This window comes from Ischnura elegans, chromosome 2 (genome assembly GCF_921293095.1).
Source record: "Ischnura elegans chromosome 2, ioIscEleg1.1, whole genome shotgun sequence".
Taxonomy (NCBI): domain Eukaryota; kingdom Metazoa; phylum Arthropoda; class Insecta; order Odonata; family Coenagrionidae; genus Ischnura; species Ischnura elegans.
Window position 1 is genome coordinate 105,626,434 of NC_060247.1, and position 25,094 is coordinate 105,651,527.

Sequence of the window (25,094 nt, forward strand, 5' to 3'; positions counted from 1 at the left end):
CCCTAGGATATCTGGTCACTCCAGGTTTATGTATCCAATGAATACAGAAGCTTCTTCATCATGTTACCTTGGTATTGATCAGTTGACATTTTCCTCTCCTCTGGAATAAAATCTTCGACCGAGCCCCAATTCCTTACGGATCCCAACTGCCTCCCCACTCCATTCTCCCATCCTTTACCCCCAACCCCACCAACTCATAACCATACCCCCTCCTTTCTGCTTGTACATATGTAAGACTTCTTGACGTGAACCATGCATTTGTACCTAATGATGGCGCTGAAACGCGTCGTACTTGAATAAATACTGTAGACATTCACTAAGTTTTTTCACTTTCATTTATAATAAAATCTTGTATTGTATTTGGAGGTGGCGACTGACAGCTGAGGTCACTTATGGTATGAAGGAAGGGTGGAGAGAAACTCTGTGTCGGCATTAGCCTGCCATTAATGAAAGGCACCAGGGGGACCACGGCTTAATGTCCAATCTGACAGACTGAGTGTTATGCTTGCAATGTCCTCCACAGAACATTCAAGCAGGGATCGGGCTGCCTCTGAAAAATTCTCTGCCACTTCTGGGATTTGAACCCGAGCCTGCCGGGTGGGGAGCCAAAACGCTAGCCACCTCACCAACCCGATCCCTAATAAAATCTTACTCTTTTACCTGTACACAAGCATATGTAGTCAATGAGCCATATCTCTAAGCATGTTCGTATTTCATTGTCGATTCCTGTGTAAACTGTACAGCGAGGGAATATCAGCTCTTGGAGATGAGTCCTCTTCATGGTTCTTGCCTCAGTGTGGAAGTAAATTTCTTCATACTACATTATAGATGAATTTCTATCTAATATATTGCTTGTGGGATGCATGTCACAGCCAATACATGTAATAGGCTTTGATGATAATCCTTATTCTTGTTTGGGTGTTTTCAACAATTCAAGATGTCTGCACGTCTTTTCATCCCAAGCATAATATGCTGCTTGTGTGAAAAGTACAAATTGTACATGAATATGTGGATTGAATCTTCCATTAATTGTTGGTATCATTCTGGAGAAAATTTTGCCGGGAGGCATTTTTTAACCCTCCTGATAATTCGAATCTCAAGTTCCGAGTGATTCCAATGCCCGAGGCTTACTTCACAGCCTTTGAAATTGCCATGAGCAAAGAAAAATCATTTAGTGGTGTTCAGTTGGATTACACTAGTAGAAGTTATTCTCTTTAAATATGGCCATCTCTACTCTTCTACATCCCTTACTTGACTTACCATTGTAGTAAGTGTATAACAATAGTTGGTGGTGGCTCAAGGATTTTTTTCTGGGGGAGGGGGGGCACAAGGGTCTGCAGGTTTTCTCATATTTTAGATTATAAACAAAATACAATTACTATAGAAAACATTCCCTTTATTTTAAAAATAAATTTATTAAATTAGTTCAACAGATTCAGGCTTCAATTGGTGGAAGTTAGACATATTTAAGTAAATGAAAGGTCGTAGCACTTTCCCACAAGAATTTTTAATTCGTACAACGCGTTTCAGCTCACTGAGCCATCATCTGGTATTATTAAATTAAATGACTGAGGCTCTGTAATACACTTAATAAAACACTATGTTAACGGCATTAAAAAATCTTGCACATTTTTTAGGCATCTGGGGGGGGGGGGGGAAGGGCTAAATCTGCCAATGACAATAGTTATTAAATATCAAATTTCATTGAAAGGAGATAGAGAGATCTACTTCTTACTTGAGGATAACCCTTCTTATTGCAATTTTGCAACAAGGATTACGAAATTACTACTAGGGACTACTAATCTCACCAGGACCCCAATCTTAGAAAAGGTACCTACTACGGGCTTCACACATGATAACTTACCAAGGGCCATTTCTTCATGATGATTCTGTCAATTGTAACATAATTCAAATAATACCCAATAGGATAATTCTAGATATCTGATAACCGGATGGTCCTAGAAAGTAGTTGCACATTTAAGAAATGACAAGATGTCTTTGATGTATGTATACACAAACAAATGGGTACTTATAATTCTATTTCCAAGGCCAGTCATTAACAATCCTAATTTTTTGGCCAAGAACACATTTTACTCAAACTACTGAATGGAATTCATGCTGAGTTCTCCCTCCCTCCCCAAAACTTATAATTGGATCTGCTTATTATATAGAAACTCAATCCATTCATCTACCTATGAAGCTTCTGCAATGCTAGAGCGGATTCCAAATATTTTTGTGGGTGATGGGGCAGGTCTTAAACAAGTGTGGAACAGTACACTCCGAGCAAGCCCAGACTCAATCAGTAGTAGGTCTTCCTGATGGGAAAGATGGAATACCAAGAGAAATACATGGAGTATTGCCAAAAGCGCATACCTGCATCTACTTGCTGAAGGAAATGCACAAGTATCAAGCCTGGCACAAAGAAAATCCACTCTTGTTGTCCCAGAAAAGGGTTAGCCACCCAGTAAAAACCAGTCACTATGTATACATATAGGACAATCCTACACACACACCCCTTTGCTGAAATAGGAGGTAATTATGGAGGCTCATAGGCCAATAGTATAAGTTAACACATTGCAGGATAGATATCGATAGTATTTCCAACGTCATGCCTTGGACACAGAACTTTATAATTTAACTGAATTAACCAAACTTTAATGACTAAAAGGATGATTTACTCATCACAAAGAGTGCACACTAAATGATTAACCTCTTAGACTGACGTTACTAGAGATATCCAGACAATAAAGTAAAAAATCAATGGATTCTGAGTATCAATTATAATTAAACACAAACATGTATACCAAAACTTGCACTGCTAGTCCTTTTACATGCAAAGTCTTCATTCCCTTTCTGGGAGCAAAAGTGAAGTCCTCATCTGCCCAACCAAAGGTAACAGATTCTTTTCCACCCTTATGATGGCCACTTCCAGAGCTTGGATGCTGCGGCAAGGACAGTGATGTTTATTGAATAAGAGGCCTTAAATACTCTTAATGAAGATGTTTCCAGTCCCTTTAGTAGAACAGTAGTTTCATCATAATTATCTTGATTTAAATATAGGAAATCCCGACCCAATTATTTGGTAAATAAAAATTCAGCATGTGCTTTCAATTGAAATTGATGGGAAATCCCACAGGCACAAAATACCAAATTTCTGTGTCTAAATATAAATTTTAAAATGTTTGGATTAACACACAAATAATTCAGCTCTTAAGTTAAGCTTGGCTTGCTATTTAATTAGATCCATCAGACCCACTGTTTCTGCCTAAGTTCTCCAAGGACTTCACTACGGTGGATTTTATTCTCACATAGTTTATGGAATATTTTTCTGGGGTTTAATCACTAAAGCCTTGGTCATTTTCAAGATTCATAAAAGAGCCATCGGGCTCATGACTTTTTGTAAACATGACCCTCCATGCACTCTCCTGTTCAAAATATTGAATAGATTACCAGGACCATGCATATATACAACTATATTCATGTTCTAGTAAAAAAAAAGAAATTTATCTCATTGTCAGTATGCTAAGAATTGTGATATTCGCCATTAATGTACCAGAGTGATCAGCTGCATGCCCTACATCTAACACACCCGGAATGCAGGTGCTAGTCCAAATTGTATGGGCTTTCCACTCCACAATAAACTGGCAGCTGAGCTTAAGGCTCAAAAAAGTGTACTTCATTTAAGAATAATCTGTTAAGAAATCTGAAATAAAAAATGATTTCTTGATTGACAAATTTTTGAACGTTTGACTTGTGTCCTAGATTCACTGTATTTGTTTAACCTGAATTGTCACCTTGTAACAACTTGATCTCCGGACAAATGAAACATTATTATATGCAGGGGCGGATCCAGGATTTCTTTCTGGGGGGGGCACAAGCAATGCCGATTCCAAGATTTTGTTCTGGGGTGGCACACGGATACCTCGTAATACAAAACAAACACAATGATAATACGACCGTATTACAAATATTACATATTTTTTGGGGTCTGGGGGGGGGGGCACATGCCCCCGTGCCCTCCCCCTAGATCCGCCTATGATTATATGTTCCATATTTATGAAGTGGTTGATGCAAACTCAACTTTACAGAAATGCAGGCACTTAGGAGATAAAACATTTATCTATTTATGGAGGCCTCACCTCTGCAATATGTTGCACTTAAGTTTTGTTTTAAACTTATTCATGGTTAAACACATTTTTCTTTATAGTTAAACCACTTCTTTTGCGAATATTTTCAGAAATAATAAGGTAACAATTTTCAAAGAGGCACAGTACTTACGTTGCTGACCAGTGATTCAGAAAACACTGCTACGAATTACGCAAGATGTAATTAAATAGGAATCAAAGTAACATATGGAAATGATAAAAGTTTTGAATCAGGACAATGATAATGAAGACACTCAACACCATTCCAGTGGCCATAATGATGGTCTCATTAATTTTTAGCTAAAGCTGGCATGACAGGGCATAGTCCATAACAACCATACAACTGGCATTCGATCAGCTAGTTATGTCAATCCACTAAACGCAGGCTATTCTCAAAACAAGGCCCCTTCCCACACAATGCAACAGAAAACAAGGACAGCATTATGGGATAGGTGGAAAAACAACCCATAATGAGCAAAAACCAGCTGCTGGTAAGTCTGGGACAGTGAATATGTGCCATGACGTGTAGAAGCACATTGAGTGCTGGGAAGGCTGGGCGATACTACTTTTGAAAAAATATTTTGAAGACATAACTGAAGAGTTTAAGTGTTAAGACAGCACACACTACCTAAGTTGTGTGACATGGATAAATGGTTCGAACTCCACCAAAATTAGGGGTTCGCCTGAGGTTTCTTTTGAGGAGACCATGAAACTTTATATACTAGGGTCAAATATACATTGGAATGAAAGTATGTAACAAAATTTTTAAATGAAAACATATCCATCACATAAATAGGATTCTGAACTCATAGTCTAAAAATGTAGATTTTTTACATCACAAAACTCAATAAATACTTCTAATTTAGTGTTTAATGCACTGCAAGTGGCAGCCTTATGCGGTGAAGTACCCGGGTAATAATGAGCTTGTTACTACCCTTTGTGTGGCATGCCACTGGAAAGCATTATGTACTTAGAAGGCATACCTCTGGTATTTTCAAGGCAAGCTATTAATCCTTTGTCCGAGAGCTGAGGTAAGCTTATAGATTCCCTTCAAGTCAGAAGATTGTTCTAAATGAAATTTGACACCCCAAAATACGGTAAAATGACTTCCTGTAGTGGTGGTTCACATCACCAACATTCCTTAAAATTGTGGGTGGTGAATTTCTGCAAAACAATCATTAATCACATTTGATTTAATAATGGAGGATGAATTAAACATAAAAACGCCTTTTCTTTCTTCTGGAAATATTGAAAAATATATTTGATTACTTATCTACAAAATTTAAGAGCTAACTCACAACAGAACATTTGCGATAGGTCAATGAGGAGCATTTCCACGAGTAAATCGCTTAACAGAAAACGAGCCTTGCAAATTTTGTGCATGTCATCATTGTAAAAAATTGTGCAAAAGAAAGCAAACACTGGAAAGATGCGGGATGTTAAGTTACTTCTCTAAGTTAATAACATTATTACTAGAAGTTAATTTCCAGATTTCATTGATACCAAAAAAATACACATTTCACCAATAACAACACTACAATGGAAATGACAAACCTCCCGGCTCCGAAAGATCTTCAAAACATATGTCAAAAAGATCTCGTGAAAGAATGTGCCAGTACTCCATATAACAAAATGCACACTTCAATTACAGAACATAAAATCACAAACATGCGGCTAACAGCGAGAAGGAATTAAAAAATAAAATATTTACCAAAAGCCGCCAACGACAAAACAAATCACGATTTTACCTGCCAATTCACAAATTCAAAAGCAACACCCAGAACGCTCATTCTTGAATGAAGAAATCTGAAGTCACACTGCCATCACTTAATGAATACACTTTTATATTTGTCCAGCCAAGTCAAGCACTTCGGGCTTAATAGGATAAGGTGAAACATCGTCCACATATGGCATCAAATCCAACTGGCAGTTCGAGGAAGGGTAAAAGGAACGAGGTAGAGGGGTGGCAAGGGTTAGGTTAGTCCTTGATCGAAAGTCTAATCTCAAACATCCTTTAAGTCGTCTGGCATTGGATTTTTGGGATGTTTATTTTCGAAATGTTGTTTATAAGTCTTGGGATCTGGCATCTGGGCCTGTAAATAAAGTAATACACATTAACTCAAGATGATAATATGTAGAGGAAAATAAAAATTACCACTTGGCGGGGTAATTTAATAAATAATTACCTTACAAACGGAGCACACGTGGACCAACGCTTTTTGGGCAGCCTTCTTCTGGGAATTTGCATTATGTCCTTGCTGTTTTTTAAGCTTAGCTGCCTTTTCTGCCGCCTTCGCCTGGGACTGCAATTTCTGCTGGCCCCTCGCCATTATTCAATGCAGCCTATGTACAAATACATGCATAAAATAACCAATTACTGCTGACTATGGTGCAACTTTTGCTCCATAAATGTACTAAAAACAACATTTAACAGTTTTATAAACGCACTAAATAACAATTAGAAAAAAGAGAATTTATCTTAGAAACGATCCTGGTGTTATGAACGATATGATTTCGAAAGCGTATGCTGCAGCTGAAATATACAATTAATAGTATTTTCAAGTAATCTTCACAGTATTGCGCCAATTATCTCGCTGAAGAGTATAATTGGTTTCCTTTCACAGGAAAATAGTTTCAAATATGGCAAAGCCATACCTATTCCGTCGGAATGAGGACAAACACCAGGAAGGAATTCCACAACCTCCACAATCAGCCCTCCGCTGCTTGGATATTCATCGGATGTGACGTTTCAGCAATAAGCGTAATGAGAAATTCAAGGCAAATTTTCAGTAGTGATACTATGTGGAAATAAAAAGCTGTAATTGAACTAATTTTATTAAAAATTATTTTTCAACCTCGAAAAACGATTTTGGGTTTCATTTATTATTTTTTACGATTAATAACTTTTTTAAAAAATACTTACCCGAATTTAGCGCCACCTTGTGGTAAAATTTTGGCTGAAAATAGCTGCGCGCGACGAATCGTGCGGCGGTGCGGCAAAACAAATCGAAGACCACTTTCTATAAGAATTATTTAACATCGTCAATATAGCACGTTGGGTTTTGTCGGTATAACAGGTTTTTTTATTATTAAATATGTTTCTACCTAGCTATGCGTTGAAATGGAGGTGAAAGTGATTGCTTGTATTCGGGCTAGAATTTTAATTTGCGCCTGAGTAATTATTCCGCCTTAACATTTTATTTCGATAAAAGTGTAGTGGTAATAATTTGTCCTCATTTGTGTTGTTTTGAGTATGAAGAAGAAAGATCAAGGGCTTTGCACGTGTACATGATCCGTTGCACGTGTGCATGATGATGATTTGACGTGTCCGACAATTTTCGTGTGTCTACATAGTGGGTCCACTTCGGCATTCATATTAAATCATTGTGAATACGGATACGGGCGTGGACGAAGTTTTTTGAGCAACCTAATCTTTTCGGATCAACTATCTAATATTAAACTCCATAGAGATCATTTCTAAGTAGCGTAACCGTGTAACTACAGCTGCGACGGATATGAAAGTGTAGCAGTTACTAAATGATAACGATATAAGTTAAGGTATTTGAAAGCTTGGTTAAACGTCTGATCATTCCGTAATGTGAGACTGGAAACTTCAATAATTTTTCCGCATTGGGTTTTTCTTAGGTAGATAACGTAAAGGATAATTGCTCGTTCGCTCACGGTTTTAGGTCATTCCGTTAAGTTACGAGCAGTCCGTTCATTCGGTCGTCGGAAGTACGACTAAGCCCTGGACAATTAGAAGAGAACTAAGACGGGTGAATAAACAGTTGCGTGAGGATTATTCCACAATATTCACATGGGCGGTCCTTGATTTTCCATCTTGCGCACCACAGTAGTTTTTCATCTGTCCTTTTCTCCCTAGGCATTATTTCCGTATTTCATTTCGTCCTTGAACACAAACGCTACAAAAATAAGTCTAGCTGAGAAATTCAGTTTTCGTTACAAACAAGCCGTATCTAACATGTTATTGAAAGTCGTGTTCTCTTCGGCATTCTGGAGGAATGCAAGTGTTATTAACCTTGGAGCGAAATCTTTTTACCGTGGGCTCAGTACTTCATCAGGTTCCTCGGAAAATATATCTGCAATTATTCGCGATAAATGTGAGAATATAGTGGTAATGGCAGGAGCTGGGCTAAGCACCCCTAGTGGCATTCCGGATTTCAGGTTAGTTCCTTCGTTACAAACTATACCTAGTTGAAATGACCACTACGCTTGTTTATACTTACCATCATTTACCCATACTGTTTTTTTATGTGGTCGATTATTGTAACTCAAATACACAACATTACTAGTTGTTGGTGACTCAATTTTCGGTCAATCATTAGCCATTTCCTATTGATTATTCATTGATCGAGTAGGGGAGAACTAGAAGGAAGCTGTAAGGGCTATGAAGGATTACTTGTGGATGTATTTTAGTGAACTCTTTCAGGTTATGTAGTGCAATCGTATCGGGAGACGTCCCGACCTCTGAATCAAATGAGAATTCTTCCATCTCCAACACTAGTATCACTTGCTTGGATTTGGACATCCCTCTCCAGCAATAACAAATTCAAGACACGGTTCACATCAACGCTACTAACAAGCAGCAATACCTCCTCTACAATCGCTGCCATCCACCACAAATCAAGTGTTCCAACCCTTATTCTCTCTCCATCTGTGGACATGGGCATGGGCGTACCCAGCAGGTGGCAGCTGCCCCCCCCCCCCTTGAAGCAACATGAAATTTAGTCCAAAACGAAATTTTTGAACAAATTTTCTTTAAATTCTAGAAAAGTGATAGTAGTATTAAACATGTAATTCAAATAAAAATATTTTTTCCGAGCAAATAGTTTTTAAAAACTTATAGAAAGCGGATATAATTTTCTTGAAATTTTGATTTCATACCTTTTCTGTGTTACAACATGGTGGTGGCGAGGATAACTCCTCGCCTACCATTCCAAAGGTTGTGGGTTTGAGTCCCGCCCAGATAGGTTGCCCCTTCCAGGACATGTTAATGTATGTGATCGTGTGTTGTTGATTGCTAAAACTCCCAATGTAAAGGCCTCACTGTGCTGTTTTCGGGGTTAATTGAGATAAATAAATAAGCTTGAACGACCACGGCTTGCCCCCCTCTAGTTTTGATCCTGGGTAGGCCCTTGAACATGGGACACAGGATTTGCAATAACCCCAACAATCTTCAGAAGTACCTCTCCAAACTACATACATCTCTTCTTTGCCGTGGGTACTCCAAAAAATTTTTAAACTATAAAATAAGTAAAAACCTGTATATTCCAGATAAAACCTGCATGGATATATGTAGATATAAATTGGATACATGTAGATATAAATTGGTCACTACCTACTTTCCTGGCACTCAGTGTTTGTGTTTTAGTGACAGTGACTCACTTTTGAACCATCAATATAATGTGCTACATGCATTAGCTGTGTTTGATAGTGCTAATTACATTCAGTCCAATATTTTAGCTATGGGATCTCGCTAATTCCCTGGGAATTGTTGGATTTAGAAAATATTCATGGTCTTCAGAGCTTTCCCTTTTTCGTAAGCAATGAGCTCATTTACAAAAATCAAACACTGTTTCTTCAATTCCTATTACCTATTAACCTCGGAATGCTGGTTGTAGCATTCCGTTTCCAGAAAGGATTTTTCCTTTAAAGGAATAACCTTGCATTATGTGTCAAATATTTACAGAAACTATCAGCTGTAGTCATTGGTATCTATTAACTCCTAGCTCTAAAAGGTGCAAGGTTCAATGAATTTCATTTGAACACACTGTGATTTTCCAAGTATTTATTTGTAAAGAGTATGTAGTTCACTACTTAAAAACATTAGAGGGAGAGGAAAAGTGAATAAAATAAAACTTACTCAAATAACTAACTTGAGGTTAGGTTAGGTTGAACCAGGAGTGGCATTTCTCTGATGGTATGATACGGATTTTGGTGGATGATACGGTTTGATGGTATGATACGGATAATTGTAAAGAAAGAATTTTTTTGCAAAAATACCAACTGATTACATATTATGAACAGTTGAGGACCTCAAATCCGAAAAGCTTGAGACCAAAGGGTTTCTGGATTACAGGTTTTTCTGGATTTCTGGTGTTGAGGGCCTTCCCAAAGATATTTCCCATTTTTAATAACTCCTCTTTGATTTAAAGTAGGACAGGTGAATTCTCCATTTCTGTAAGTCATATAATCAAGGAAAGTGAAGCTGATGACTTGTTTCATCACTCGTATTTTTCCATAGTGAAGGGTGTACATGTGGTCACCTATGACACCTCTACGTAGATGCTTATGTAGCAAAGTAAGCCGTGAGCCATTCTGGATTTCTGGTTTTCCGGGTTTCAGGATTTGAGGTCCTCAACTGTATCATGCTAAAAGGGGAAATCTTTCTCAGAACTAAAGGCCGTGTTCATTCAAGCGTTCATACACTTAGACATTAATCCATTCGTGTTAATGTATCATGTAACCAGGCCTTAAGAGTTATGTGAGTGCTGTGGTGCTTAATTTTGACCAGGGATACTATTTAACTAGCCTTTGGGGAGCACCTAATTCCACCTCCAATCTCCATTCATTCCAACCCACCAATTTACTTGCTCTCTCCTCTCTCTGAACTTGAGACTACATTTGTATCCATGGAGATATTTTTTTACTTAATGTAGGGGATGCTCTGAGAGGGGTTCCATGGAGCAGAAAGTATCATTGAAATGTTTGGCAGGGTGTCGTGTAAATCAGTTTTTGGGATGTATAATAATAAAAGTAACAAAAGATGGCATTTAATAAAATTATCAGAGTAATAGGAGGGGGCACCATTGAAAGTGAAAAGTGGTCCAGAAAAGAAAGCATTAATAGAGAAACATAAATAAATATTAATTAAATGTAAATAAACCAAGAACTCAAAACAATAACAACATGTCAAAACATAAGTTGCCATAATATTGCATTTATTGGTTCAAATGATTTTTTTATCCTTACCTAATGGCAATCCTTCCATCACACTGGGTGCTTTCTCTATAATAAATGAGCATTTTCAGCAAAGATATTACTGTGCAATTGCTTATCTGTACCTGAAAATGCTGATAATGGAAAATGAGTTTTTTTAGGACACTTTTATGTGTGGTACACTTTTTTTTTTGGGAAGGCATGAGCAACAGTTTATTGGGGGGCAGGCACTTAGCCAGGGATTCTACTGAGGTGGCCTTCTGCATAAGGGTGCCGACTTACAAAAAATATTGGGGGGGCCAACCCGGGGACTTTGCCCTGGTAAATTTTGTAAGTAGTGAATTTTAAGTTTTTAAGGATTTTAGAAGAGTCATAATGATCAACATTAGAACCCTGATCACTCGAATCTCGATATCTGTACACTCCGGGGAAAATTGACAAGCCTTACACATTTTTTCCTCACATCTGTAACGAATTTTTGGGGGGACTCGGGCCCCCTCAGGCTCCATGGAGTCGGTGCCACTGCTTCTGCAATAAATTCCCTGAAGAGACGACTAGACCACGGGCAACCATTCTCCGACTCTCAATTTTTTTTTATGGGTACACCTCAAATTTCTGCCATCAAATCACATTTAAAAAAATCCATTATTCAATCTCCATCGCAATAGGACAAAATTGGTTAACACATGGAAAGATTTAGTGCATGGAACTGAGGAGTGGAGAATCAGAAACAAGGAGGGTAACATAGGCATTATCTTTGTGGCAAAGAAAAAAAATTGGTGCATGATTAGAAAGATTTTCTGGTCTCCAGGTGGTTGCTAAGAGTTCATAATATCCATGATGGTGAAAGCCCAAAATAACTAAATCTAAGTATCAAGAAAATGGATATAAAAGCTAGTTTAATGAAATTTATGGTTTTCATACCCATGCAATAAAATTACTAGTGTAGTCAACCAAAGCACCCCTCCCCCAAAGCAAATTTCAAATCAAATGATCCCTGAAGACAATGGGCGATTTGCTTGTCGAAACATTGGAAGGAGAAATAAGGAGAGTAGAAACAAGGAAGTACCCAGTGCAGAAACCGAGAAATCTTCACTGCTATTGTTTGCAGGGAAAGAACCAGACATTACATGCATGCTGGGGATTTGGCCAAAAGCTTGAGTGTGTTGGGCTCACCTGGTCTCTTGTAAATGAATATTGCTCAATAAATTGAAACAGACAATTGGTAAAAACTCATGTGGTATTGCAAATTAGTAACGTAAGTTACTACTTGCATATCAAAAATAGCTATAGTAGAGGCAAAGAAGATGAGGTGCTGTGGTGGATTCAGAGTTGGTTAGCGACTCAGAAGGGCTTGAGTTTTAGTTATGGATATGGTACAAATTTTTTTGGATGGATATTGTTCTCTCTGGTTCTATCCTTTGATGCTGTGTGATAGTTTTTATTATAAAAATCCAATAATCAAAATACAGCTTTAACTATTTGAACGATTATAATATGTATAAATATATATGAATTAAAGGAATACTGAGAATTTTTTCCATAAGCTAGAGTTGCTGCTGTTTTTCTATTCATTTCAATTCCTTCAATTTAATTTGGCCAATTTTCACGTGGTTTTATAAACATTATTCTTAAAATATGATCCCATTATATAGACCTCCATTTTTCAGCATGGAACCCATGCAATTTAGCAATAGTTACAGTTGCTACACTTCAGATTTAAGGGTATGATGTTGATTGAAACCGATGGTCCACCTTTCTTTCTAATCCCGTGGCAGTTACCCCTAAAAGAGACAAGAGGGAATACCTATATATTTTCATTTCACTTGGATTAGGGATTCCCTTGATGCCTCTTCCTGTTGCCTGACCAAAAACAGAAACAGGTTTAAATGATAGTAATAGTTGTATGTAAAGGTAATATCATTTTAAAAAAATCTCCTCAACAAATTGCTTGTAGGGGTTATGGACGTGTTAATATGTCAAAATTCAAAACTGATATCTGTGCTGTTTGTTCTTTAAACAAATTTTAAAAATTAACTATGGAGTTGATATTTTGAACTTAATAATTATCACATTCACTATACATTATATTGTAACGTTCAATTCAATCTTCAGTATTTCGTTGATATTCTAGCAAATGTTGCAAATTCTATATTTTTAATATCTAATGAATATTATTACTACCTCGCTGCTGGCCAAGATGTTTATTCCTTATGAAGGTTCATTAACACACGTGTTTGACCTGAGACAATTGGATAATTGAATACACCATCCCCAGCCAGCACATATAAGTCATTGAGATATGGTGAAAGGAAGAAATAAGGAAGGCGCTTACCAAGTAAGCTTGCTATGGGTTTTTTACGGCCAGGCCAACAAACATCCAGAGTAATGACAAAATGGATGCCAAACTTTCAGCACTTCCGTAGATGTTGTTTTTTCCATCGTTTTAGAGTATTCATTAAGGGATATATGTATAAGAATAACAATAATAAATTTATTTCATAATTGGCAGTATAGACATCTGCAAGGCTAAAGTCAATATGAGATTTACTAATAATTACATAAAAACATACATACATGAATGCATGATTGAAAATTGCCAGGTTCTTGGGAATTCTCAAGATAATCATTCCACTATGATATGTACAAACATTAGAAACAGAGCTGAGAGGGTTATAAAATACTAACAGAAAGTATGGAAAAATATAGGCATTCAAGTTGCCATCTAGAAAATTTCCTTATAATGCATCCTGCAGATATTCATTAATACTGTAGTAGCATTTTTCAGCTAGGAGGATTTTTAGTCTCTTTTCAAATTCGGAAAGTGATTTGCTATTTTTTATTTCTTCGGGAATTTTATTGTAAAGGATCGAGGCAGAGTGGTTGGGACCTTTCCCCAAAACAGAATGCCGTAAGAAATATAAGAATGGATTTTAGCGTAGTATACCATTTTTAACGCAGGATTTCGTGACCTCGTTGATCCTAGCGTTCGGCAGCACAACACCACATGTATCGTATACCTTACTGACCTTGGTTTCTGCGATTTTGGACGATAAACCACGGCCTTGGCTGTCAGAGAACAGCAGAATTGATCTCTGCTTCCGCTTACCATGATGGAGACTCTTTCCATCATCTATTCCGTGTTTGGGAGAATAATTTTTCCATTCTTGGCACTTCTATAATATGAGTAGAAATAACATCATACGGCCATAATTTGAAAATCATTTACACTTATGAACTGATGGCGAAACGACGGTCGTTGGAAAAACACATAATTTCACAAGAATAGCGACGTAGAATAATATGAAAATGTTGGAAGGAATCTCTAATGTATATTGTATTCATCGGGTTATCAGACTATAAATTAAAATTCATAAGTGTTATATGTATTGTGTGGACCTTGAATAATTTCAGTTTTTCATATACCTGCCAGCCAAGTTTTTCTATATAACTGGATTTTAAACTGGTAACTACATGCCTCTCACAGTCATAAGTTGCCGTGGCGTAGTAGTTAGCGTGTAGAGATGCGGATGCATAGGTCATACGGTCGGTTCTCCCTGTAGTTAATTTTTTTTTCTTTCTGCCGCAAGGATAAAGTACTTGTATTATATGCTTTGTATCTTCACCAGCCCGTCGCTTCCAGTTGTTAATTTTTTTCTCTTCACGGGAAAATCTGTTATCAGTTGTTAAGCTCTTATAAAGACTCACTGAATTTCACCGGTAAGCTTTAAATTCATGTCGGGATGAGCAGCATAGCATTTGTAGTATGCTGTTCAGCTGCCTTTGGCACTCCAACAGAAGAGACTTACGTTGTCCGAGGATATTTGATGGCATTCCTTACCTATTCTTCCCTAAATCTTACCATTGCCTTATATAAGCCCCTTAGCTTACGATAAGCTGCTTATCAATTTTTTCTGTTAGAAAACCATAAGAAACTGATAACTCTATTTCTTTGTGCTATCTGAGTCATTTACATATAATTAGCCACTTGCCTTAAAACGTAGTTCATGAGAGTAGCCTTCTTCCTGTGCTGAATGTAAGTATGAACAAGAAGTTGAAAGAACAAGCGAAATCCCTTACTTAACCCCTTTGCTGCTGCTTATTATCCGGAAACCTACCCATCGCATGCGGCAAAAGTGCTGAGTGCACAACAGGGAGGATGAAAAGGTACACTCACAGCAGCCTGTTCTGCGAACGTGCCGGGTATGTTCATTGCAACGAAAGTGTTAAGGATATGGATCTGGGTACTCAATAATTCTATCTTTTAAATAGATAAGACTTAAGGCAAATAGATGATGTAATCTATTTATAAATAGTAATCTAGGAATTGGGCTGTGAGTTATCGGGTAGGTACTGATTCGGGAAGTGGGATCCAGATGACCCACGATTTTAAGATTCACTCTGTTCCTGGTGTTGGCTACAGTTATAACAAGAGTCATGGTTCCAAGTTATTTTTGCCCACATAGTAGTTACAACAAAAATGTTTGCTTTAGCGGGTGTGCAGCACAATGGCAATTTTGAATTTTGCAAGTGGGAATCTTTCAAATTTGTCTCTGGTTGAAATCTCTGTGGTAGAGTTGTTATGTCTTAGAAAAGAAATTAACTTCTGCGCCATGGATGTATAAAATTTCATGCAAGTTCTATAATGTTGCAATCAAGGAACCAGTGAAGAATATCCTTGCTTGCATTCTGATGATTGATATATTGTGACTCCTAACTGTGGGTGTCTCCTTAGTTGGTTTTGGATCTCTCCATTGTTACACTCAAGCGAAGTGATGATTCTCTGATTACACTGTTCTGCCAAAAAAATAGTTCATAAAATGCCCTGCTACAATTTAGGATGTTTCTGGCTAATTTTGGGTCGCTGAATCCGAAAATGACCTCCGTTTTTTTCTATCACCCTCCATTTTTACGCAACCCCTAAATTCGGGAAAACAACCCCTTATATAAACTTATCGCTTTTCAAGTGACTTTTACTAATGTTATCTGCTTCTGATTGAAAAAAACTGAAGTTTTAATGCAATTAGGGTCAAGAGAGTGACAAACTTCACTGGGGTTGAAAAGATTTAGGGGGTGAAAATTGAAAAGAAAAAAAAACTTTAAAAAACATTAAAATAACCATTTTTCTTCGTTTTTTATGACGTATGGTAGCTAATGGTAAAGTTTTTAAGGGATGAATACACTGTTCACTATTTTGTAATTATTTCGGGTGTAAAATTGGTGACCTAGACAAATCGTGGGCCCCTAAATTCTGTTGCAGTGGTTGTCATTTAAGTCTTAGTGAATGGCTAAACTGGGGAAATTGTTCCCTAAATTTTGGAGCGCCAATGGTTTGAGGTGAACCCACTTGCCATTTAACGAATTGCTATTTTTGTGAAACCGACACTATGGATTAAAAAAAACAATCCTGAAATGATTTATCTGAATTTACCGTCAGCAATTCGCCCGGTGAAGCATACTGATGCTATTCCTATCCCTAAAGCTCAAGCTAGTAGCACCCTCGATGATTCTGATGTCTTAGTGAACGAAACTACACCGGAAGTGGAAGCAAGTCCTAGCCATCGAGATGAATATTACAGCCCTGATGTAGAAGAACCCTAGACTAGTCAAAAAAGGCACGTCATCCCATAACACGAGGACCTAAGTGATCTAATACAAGATTTAGACTTACCAAAGGGTAAAGCACAACTTCTTGGCTTGCATTTGCAGCAGTGGAATCTTTTGGCCGATAGTGTGAATGTTTCGTACTACAGAGGCAGACAGTCAACCCTCACTCAATTTTTTTCAACGGGTGATGAAAATGATGATCTGATTTTCTGCACTGATATTGAAGGACTGATGAGAGAATTAGCGATTAAGAATGATCCAGACCAATGGGGGCTATTCGTGGACTAATCGAAGACAAGTTTAATGGTTGTTTTACTGATCAACGGCCATGATTTACCTTCGGTTCCTGTTGGATATGCCACTGTTTTAAAGGAAACCCATATTCCAGATTTTTGTGGCAGCTCTTTATACCACCTCCTAAACCCCCTCCTATACCACTCCTACACCCCCCTTTCCCTCTTATATTTTATATTATATTGATCCCTTACAAAATAGGGGGGTGAACAGTGTATTCATCCCTTAAAAACTTTACCATTAGCTACCATATGTCATAAAAAACGAAGAAAAATGCTTATTTTAAAGTTTTTTTTTTCAATTTTCACCCCCTAAATCTTTTCAACCCCAGTGAAGTTTGTCTCTCTCTTGACCCTAATTGCATTAAAACGTCAGTTTTTTTCAATCAGAAGCAGATAACATTAGTAAAAGTCACTTTGAAAAGCGATAAGTTTATATAAGGGGTTATTTTCCCCAATTTAGGGGTTGCATGAAAATGGAGGGTGATAAAAAAAAACGGAGGTCATTTTCGGATTCAGCGACCCAAAGTTAGCCAGAAACACCCTAAATTGTAGCGGGGCATTTTTTGAACTATTTTTTTGCAGACAGTGTTATCTGGTGTTTGATTGTTCAATTACCTGCCTACTTTACTAGAGGTAGAATTTGCTTGCTGTGACATCTTTAAGTCACTCTTTAAGTGTTTTAATTTTCCTTTTTATGTGAATATATATTTTTCTCCTCACAGGTCTCCTAAAACTGGATTGTACCATAACCTGCAGAAGTATAACTTACCTTACCCAGAGGCAATTTTTGATGTCCAATATTTCATGGATAATCCAATGCCTTTCATTACGCTGGCACAAGAGTTATACCCAGGGGTGAAATATCGGCCTAATTTAGGCCATTATTTTGTGAGATTGCTGCATGAAAAAGGAAAGCTACTTCGGATGTATACACAGAATATTGACGGTCTTGAAAGATGTTAGAACATTACTCATTTTAGAAACACTAATTTAGTACTCAATTCAAATTTTTGCACTAGATTTTCTCTCTATCTTCTCTCAAGACAATGTGAGGGAAGAATATGATGTTTTTTCAATGATACAATATACATGGCTATGCTAGGATGAGAAAGTGAGTGTAGGATAAAGGTAGATGGACCTGGTTGGCTAAGGCTTCTCTAGTTTCCTACTGAAGTAGGTCGTCCATTTTATGCTATCTCTCTAGTTCTAGCATAGCCTTAATGAGAAGCTTCCCTGATCATAAGCCTATTTCAGTCTTCAAAAGCGTTGGAGACTAATAACTGTCTTGCCGAGTGTTTGCGAGTGAACCAGTTTGGGTGACCATTGTGTCGACGACTAGGTAGACTAAATGGCATGATGTCCAATTAAAGCTATTTGTTGAAAGGAGATGTCTATATTTGAGGTTTCTTTGGCACAGCATCTGCTATTATTATCCACGTTTCCACACCGTAAAGTGTGACTCTCCAGATCAGCTCTTCTCTAAGCTTTTCTGTAACCTCTTACAGAACAGTCCTCTCATAAGCTACTTTCTGTTCTTGAACAGCTCCTTTGCTGACTCGAATCTCTTCCTGATGTCCTTGCTGCACCTATCTGTTTTCCTCTAATGTACTGCTCAAATATTTGATTTGTTCTATGGGCTCAAGTTTTTCCCCACCTACTTTTTATCTTGAGTCTCACATTCCCAGCTCATGATGCTTGACTGAACAGTATAACTTTGCTCTCCTTGTGATTCTCATGCCATACTCCTCACAGCCTTAGTCTAAAGCATCCACTAGAGCCAGCAGACCCCTCACTTATAAACACCTGATCATCTGCTAGCCTCACTGATTTTAACATCATTTCTCCCACTTCGACTCCAGCTTCCAACTCATCCCATGCTTCTGTCACTATCTTGCATATAGAAACATCTAGATAAATATTAAATGATATTGACTTTATTAGCGATATTTAATGTAAATATTATGAGCAGTGGCGCAGCGAGTTTTGGGGGATAAAACCCTCCCAAAGCTCAGAGAAATTTTTAAGTTTAATCCATTTTACTTGTTTGGATTGATATTTCTAGTAGAATAGTGTAAGGATTAATAAAATTTTCCTCAGAAAGCCGTTAAACTCACCATTTTGTACCATTTATCTTAAAACTCCACAATTCATTAATCTCGCACGTACCGCTTATCCTGTGGGTATTCCATACCCCCACACACCCCGGTATTACTTGCACCTAAACCCCCCCAGCCTTAATTCCTAGCTGCGTCCCTGGTTATAAGTACCAGTCTTCAATTCATTGCACAGCTAACATGAGTACCGATCAATTTTCAATTGACCCATTCGTTTCGAAGTTAACAAAGGTTTGTGTTGTTAACAATACATCCATAAATTTCAGTGGTGTAAACAATTTGTTTTCTGTAAACTGTTATTAACAGATCTGGCTTTCTAATATCAAAATTCCAAGTTATTGAAACGAAAACTGCGGGAATACCAAGCGCTCAAAGTTGGAGAACTTGATTTTACGGGCAAAAAATGGGTACTTTTTTTTTGTTAGTAAATTTCAATTGCAGTACTATGGGGTATTTTACAAAGTTTAGTAAATTTTAATTGATATACTATGTGGTGAAAATCTTTTTGAAGCAGATGGTCCAACGTGGGAATAAATTATCTGTCGTGTACTTTTTGTTGAATTGAATTTAACTGCTTTGTTTAGACGATAGAGCTCAAACTCGGGTGTCTTGCTTTTTTTTACGGACAGTAGGGCTTCCTGCAACTGTCTGATGCCTTTGGCTCTGCAGTCTTTCAGGGCCCCCATCATTGACCTCACGATTTTTTAGGAGTTGCTTTATCCATGCAAGTTAAATTTCATGAGAAAAGAACTCTGGAAGTGGGCACCCTGCATGAAGGTGATGATTATTTTTGACTAACTTGAATGTCATGCTTTGCTTCTGTTATCTACATTATTTTTAATGTACAAATGGCTGAAAAACTAATGTGGTCATATTATATGAGGCATTATGGTCGAATTATTAGAATTCCTCAGTCACAAAACCTCTCCTGCCCCCTAAATTTATCGGTGGAAGCAGTGGAAGAACTATGGGAGGAGGGGATGAGGAGGACAGACCCCCGCCCCCTTAAAGTCTCTGAGAAATAAAAGAATTATTTAAAACTATTTTCATAGTTTTGAGGTATAATGACTGCATGTGCTATTTAAAAATTTTAAGTTCTAAAATGATGTAAAATGTATTTCCAGGCATGTCATTTTTCAAAAATTTTCCCTGGACCCCCAATAATAATAGTTGCCTGGGGGTTCTCCCCCCTCCCCAAGCCCCTCAAAGCATTTTCCTAGTTTAGTTACTGTGTGGAAGTATGTGTGGCAACTATTTGGCAAAAATGATAATATCTGCCTTGACATGAGTAGTACATGCATATGAGGTAATCTCATTGTCACAAAAATGTCGTCATTATATGATTTTTGAGCACAGATCTTCATCTGGGTTCTCATACAAAGCATACATGATATAGAAGAAGATAATAGTAAGGAAGCCTTCATGGTGTAAATATTTTCTTTTCAGTGAGTGGAATACCTGGGGATAAACTTATTGAAGCTCATGGCTCATTTAGCACTGCATCTTGTATTGTTTGTGGAGATAAACATGACCCAGAAGCTGTGAAGAAAACTATATTATCTGGAAATGTGTATGAATGCGTTTGCAAGGTTTGTGCTAGCTGGCTAGAAACAGTGTGTGATTCACCTCATCCCAATGGGACCTAACTATCTTCTCTTTTTTGTCTCTCTAATTCCTTTAACCATGATGCATTGTGGGAAGGAATTTTGTGATTAGTACTAATAGTATTGGAAGCTCTCTCATCATATGTTTCATCGGTAAACTGAGAGAAATACTGTCAAATGTGGTTTTTAATCCAGGTCAATGTGTGTGATTTGTTTGCAGTCAAAGTTTTACTTTCGCCCATAATAGCCCAAGTGCTAAATTCTCTCAGAATCATGTTTGATTTACTTAAGCTAATTATCTCGTATGAGGTGTATATATTTATTTAGGTTTTTTTTTGTGTGAACATCAATTGATCCTTGATACCTTTTTGCTGCAATTGATTGCTGAATTTTTTTTCCAGGGTTACGTGAAGCCAGACATAGTGTTTTTTGGAGAGCAGCTGCCAGGAAAATTTTGGCTGTACAATTTGGACATCATTGCTGCTGATCTTCTCATTGTTTTGGGAACTTCTCTTGAGGTAAGGTGAAATTAGATAAGTGAGGACAGGGGTAGTTCGGCATCGCTGAGGGTCCTATGAAGTAGGGCTTCCTTATTTTGCAGGTGAATGAAACGAAGGTAGTTTCAGTGAGCCTAAAATATAATTATGTGCTTTGGTTATTGCTGACCTTGCTTAACTGCCCCTGGGTATACATTTTGATTGATCATGAAATGAATTCTCAACTTGTGTGATTAATTTCTCTATTTTTATACTTTTAAGGTGCAACCCTTTGCATCAATTTGTGATGCTGTTCCATACAAGACTCCTAGGATCCTAATCAACAGAGAAGTGGTTGGGTCTCTTGGTTTGAGAGATCTTGACCATGTGTTAGTCGGTGATATTATTCAGAATGTTAGTGACCTAGCAAAGGAAATAGGTTGGGAAGATGATTTAATCAAATTGCAAAAGGAGAATGAAAATTCTTGATGCAATTTGATAAAGATTCATAGTATTTTTCAAATAGGTGCTATTATTGGTTTTAGGAGTTCCTTTGAAGCTTGAGGAATAGATCAATGTGAAACATAGATATGATAGCTAATTTCAATTTATCATGAATATCTATGAAGTCAATATTTCATATTTTTGTATTCGTGTATGGTATTATAAAAAATGGGGACCATGCAAAGATCTTTACAATCTCACTTTATTGGTAATGCCACTGGAAACTAACTTCTTGCCAATATTAGAAGTTGATATCATTCTTTGATTGGATGAGTGGATGTATTTTTGCGCTAATGGACTGTGAGCTGAATACTGATTTTTTCCAAGAACAAGTACCTACATGAAGTAGTTTTTATGATTGTCTGGTGACTACTGAAGGACTACCAGTGCATGAAATTATTTTTCTTTGTTAATGTAAGCATGCACTTACAGCCTACCATATTTTAAGTTTGGAGGAAACTGTCTGTGATAAAGAAAGGAGGGTTATTAGACATGAAAATAATTTTCATGAAACATATGAGTAGGCCTTACTGTATCAGCTTTGGTTGACGAACTGTAGCAAACAAAGTACATATATGAAGTTCTGTAAAATCTTGAAAATTCTGACTACCAAAACTTTGTGACACATCAGAATGAGGAATTATTAAATTTTTATGGTCATTTTTGAGGATTTGTTTTTTTTTCCTTCAATGTTCTTACTCTCATAAGGGAAGATACCCAGTGTGACCACCAAATTGTATTCAGACTTTAGTGTGGTGAAAATGGAGTTTTAAGTAATGTGTTCTTGCTCAAGCATCCAGTTGGCCTTGGTTTTCAAAATATTATCTATAGAAAGTACTACGTAGTTAACTGCCTGGAATTATGCAACCCACAATTTAAAAGAAACTAAATTTAATGGTAGTGTGGCTCCACTCACATGTGTAGAGACCCTTGCTCCGCTTGAGGAAGAGCATTGTAGGGGATATACTGCCATTGAGAAATTTGTTGTTCAACAGAACTTGCAGTATCATTGTAATTCCACTAGTTACCTATATAGTTGACGTTTTAGGTAGGGAAACACTTTTTAAAATTGATTTTAATTGCCCCGAAAACAGCTCATTTAAGGCCTTTTACATCAGGGATATAACATGAAACAAGGACTATCACATACAACCATTCCCTCAGTAGGGGCTACCTACCCAGGCAGGATTCGAACCTGCGACCTTCGGTTTGGCAGGAGAGAACTTATCCCCGCTGCCACTGAGGCCGGCATTGTCTGCTTCCCAATCCCAGTTGTGTCCTTACTAGCTGCACAGCTAAAAAAGTTCTCAAAAGATGCTCGAACAGTGTTCAACAATTTTGTTGAGCCTCTTGTGATAATTGGTGCATGGTGGCCAAGTTAATTGAGGTGCCACGCACAAATGATAGCACCAATCTGATGGAAAATTCAGATGAGAGCAGTGACGTAGCCACAGGGGCACAGGAGGCACGTGCTCCCCCCCCCAAATCAATTGATTTTAGCAGAAAAATATTAATCTATAAAACAAATTTATTCTACTCCACCAACTGTTAGCAAACCAACTTCCCAACAATCAATTGTTCTAAAATAGCATGAAATGTGATTTCTACAAATAAAAATGTTCCAGAAGTGGGTTCTACCTGACTCTTGGGTTGTCCCCTTCTCCCCTAACACATCATCCTGGCTGGCCTGGAGGAGAGGGCACTTGAAAAACCTGTATTGTGAGAATGCTGGTAAAGAAGTGTGTAATTGGCTAATAGACTAGACCTTGGCCAGAATTTTCTTAACACGTTGCCTATGAACAGCGAAAATTCTCTTCTTTTTTCTGAGCGTTAAGTATGGATGACGAAGATAAATTAAGGTGTGTAAAGTATACTATAGGTATTTGGTAGTACGTTTTCATTAGTTTTCCGTTGCTTATTACGAATGGACGTATCATAATGTTTGATTGGATAAAGTTATATTTTAAACATTAGCTTTTAACTATAATTAAACCAAAGGCATTCTCCCAAATTGGTCTCAGCCCAAGTACGTTGCTCCTGTACATTTTTATACTGCGTTACGCAACATGTCAATGGACACTGATCTGAGTGAGCCTTCAAGTTCAGAAGGATTAAAATTGTGCAAACATGGTTGCGGATTAACAACTGAACCAAATATTTGTGCACTGCTGAAATGTTTGCTGAACTTAGTCATTCAAGAATTAGACAAGCAATGTGATGTATTGTTTTGATAATCTATAACTCGTAAAAAAGATTTCAAAAGCTATTATAGAGTCTAACAGAGATATTGGAGATAATTTTTGAGGAGGGTTGAAGATATGAAAGAGATTACCACAAGAAGGATGGGATGAGTCATGTAGACCCAAGTGTTCAAACTTAACCCTCTTAGTGCTATCCTTCTTCCTGGGGTACTGGCGAGTAATGCGGAGGGTATTTTTATAAAATGTAGCAACTAGGAAAAATAACCTTGCATAGCTATTTTATTACATATCCATGAGCGTTTTTTAATCATTAAGGTAACACTAGAACTACCGATGGAGTCATTTTGACTCCTCGCGATTTTTTTTATAAAACGTGTACTATTTTATTTTCTAGAACTATTGTAATCAAAAAGCCTAATTTCGAGCCAAAAATGAATAAAAGTCAAGGAATTTCAGGTCAGAATTCGGAAAATTTAAGTCAGGGCAGAGAAATAAAAACAGCGAGGAGTCAAAATGACTCCATGCCAGTAGTTCTAGTGTTAAACTGGTTAATATTGAAAAAATATTTTAACATTTACTGAAATAAAATATATCAATGTAATAATTTTTAGCAAATTAAATGCTGCATTAAGTAAGAGCCGATATATTGGCCCGCCGCACTTTTCGCCCAAGCTGCTAAAGCTGATATAGCGGCCAGCCGCACTAAGAGGGTTAAATTAACCAATTTTTAAACTTTCAAAATTCTTTTGAGAAGTTATGGAAAATATGCATTTATTCATATGAAGCTAATGTAGAAAAAATGTGCAGTTATCCATTTCAAAGTCTTAAAATAATAGCCTAATCAAACATGGGTATACCCAGCGAGGAGCAGGAAGAGGCAGCTGCCCCCCCTTGAAGCAAAAATGGTAAATGTCTTTAAGGAAAGTAATATTTTTTCAAGCAAATAATTTTAAAAACTAATAATGAGCTGTTACAGTTTCCTTAAAATGTTGATTTCATTCACCTTTTCCATGCTTAAATCTTACCTTCAACTTGAACAACCATGGCATGCCCCCTCCCCCTTGTATTGATCCTGGGTATGCCCTTGTAATCAAAAGAAATTTTTCCTCAATTTTTTGGAGTCGGGAGGGGGAGAATGTGTCTCCCTTTCCACCCTTGGGCCCAATTAATTATTCAAGTTTCTGAAG

The 25,094-nt window shown here is 37.3% G+C and overlaps 2 protein-coding genes across 3 annotated transcripts; one reads left to right on the plus strand and one right to left on the minus strand.

Annotated features, from left to right (window-relative positions):
* Positions 1 to 5,624: 5,624 nt before the first annotated feature.
* Positions 5,625 to 6,909, minus strand: LOC124154312 (zinc finger protein 706-like). Of its 2 annotated transcripts, XM_046527968.1 has the most exons (4): positions 6,801 to 6,895; positions 6,594 to 6,678; positions 6,332 to 6,488; positions 5,625 to 6,238 (listed from the first exon to the last, which is right to left on the minus strand). In XM_046527968.1, exons 3-4 carry the CDS (start codon positions 6,473 to 6,475, stop codon positions 6,149 to 6,151), a joined length of 234 nt encoding a protein of 77 aa, XP_046383924.1. In that variant the 5' UTR covers positions 6,476 to 6,488; positions 6,594 to 6,678; positions 6,801 to 6,895; the 3' UTR covers positions 5,625 to 6,148. The 2 variants fall into 2 exon arrangements, with proteins under 2 accessions (XP_046383924.1, XP_046383923.1); XM_046527967.1 differs by lacking the exon at positions 6,594 to 6,678 and having other exon boundaries at positions 6,801 to 6,909.
* Positions 6,910 to 7,113: 204 nt separating this feature from the next.
* On the plus strand, positions 7,114 to 22,373 carry LOC124154314 (NAD-dependent protein deacetylase sirtuin-3, mitochondrial-like). The gene is made up of 5 exons (XM_046527969.1): positions 7,114 to 8,330; positions 17,731 to 17,966; positions 20,569 to 20,711; positions 21,128 to 21,244; positions 21,485 to 22,373. The coding sequence occupies exons 1-5, from the start codon at positions 8,128 to 8,130 to the stop codon at positions 21,689 to 21,691; spliced, it is 906 nt and encodes a 301-aa protein (XP_046383925.1). The 5' UTR covers positions 7,114 to 8,127; the 3' UTR covers positions 21,692 to 22,373.
* The last annotated feature ends 2,721 nt before the right edge of the window (positions 22,374 to 25,094 follow it).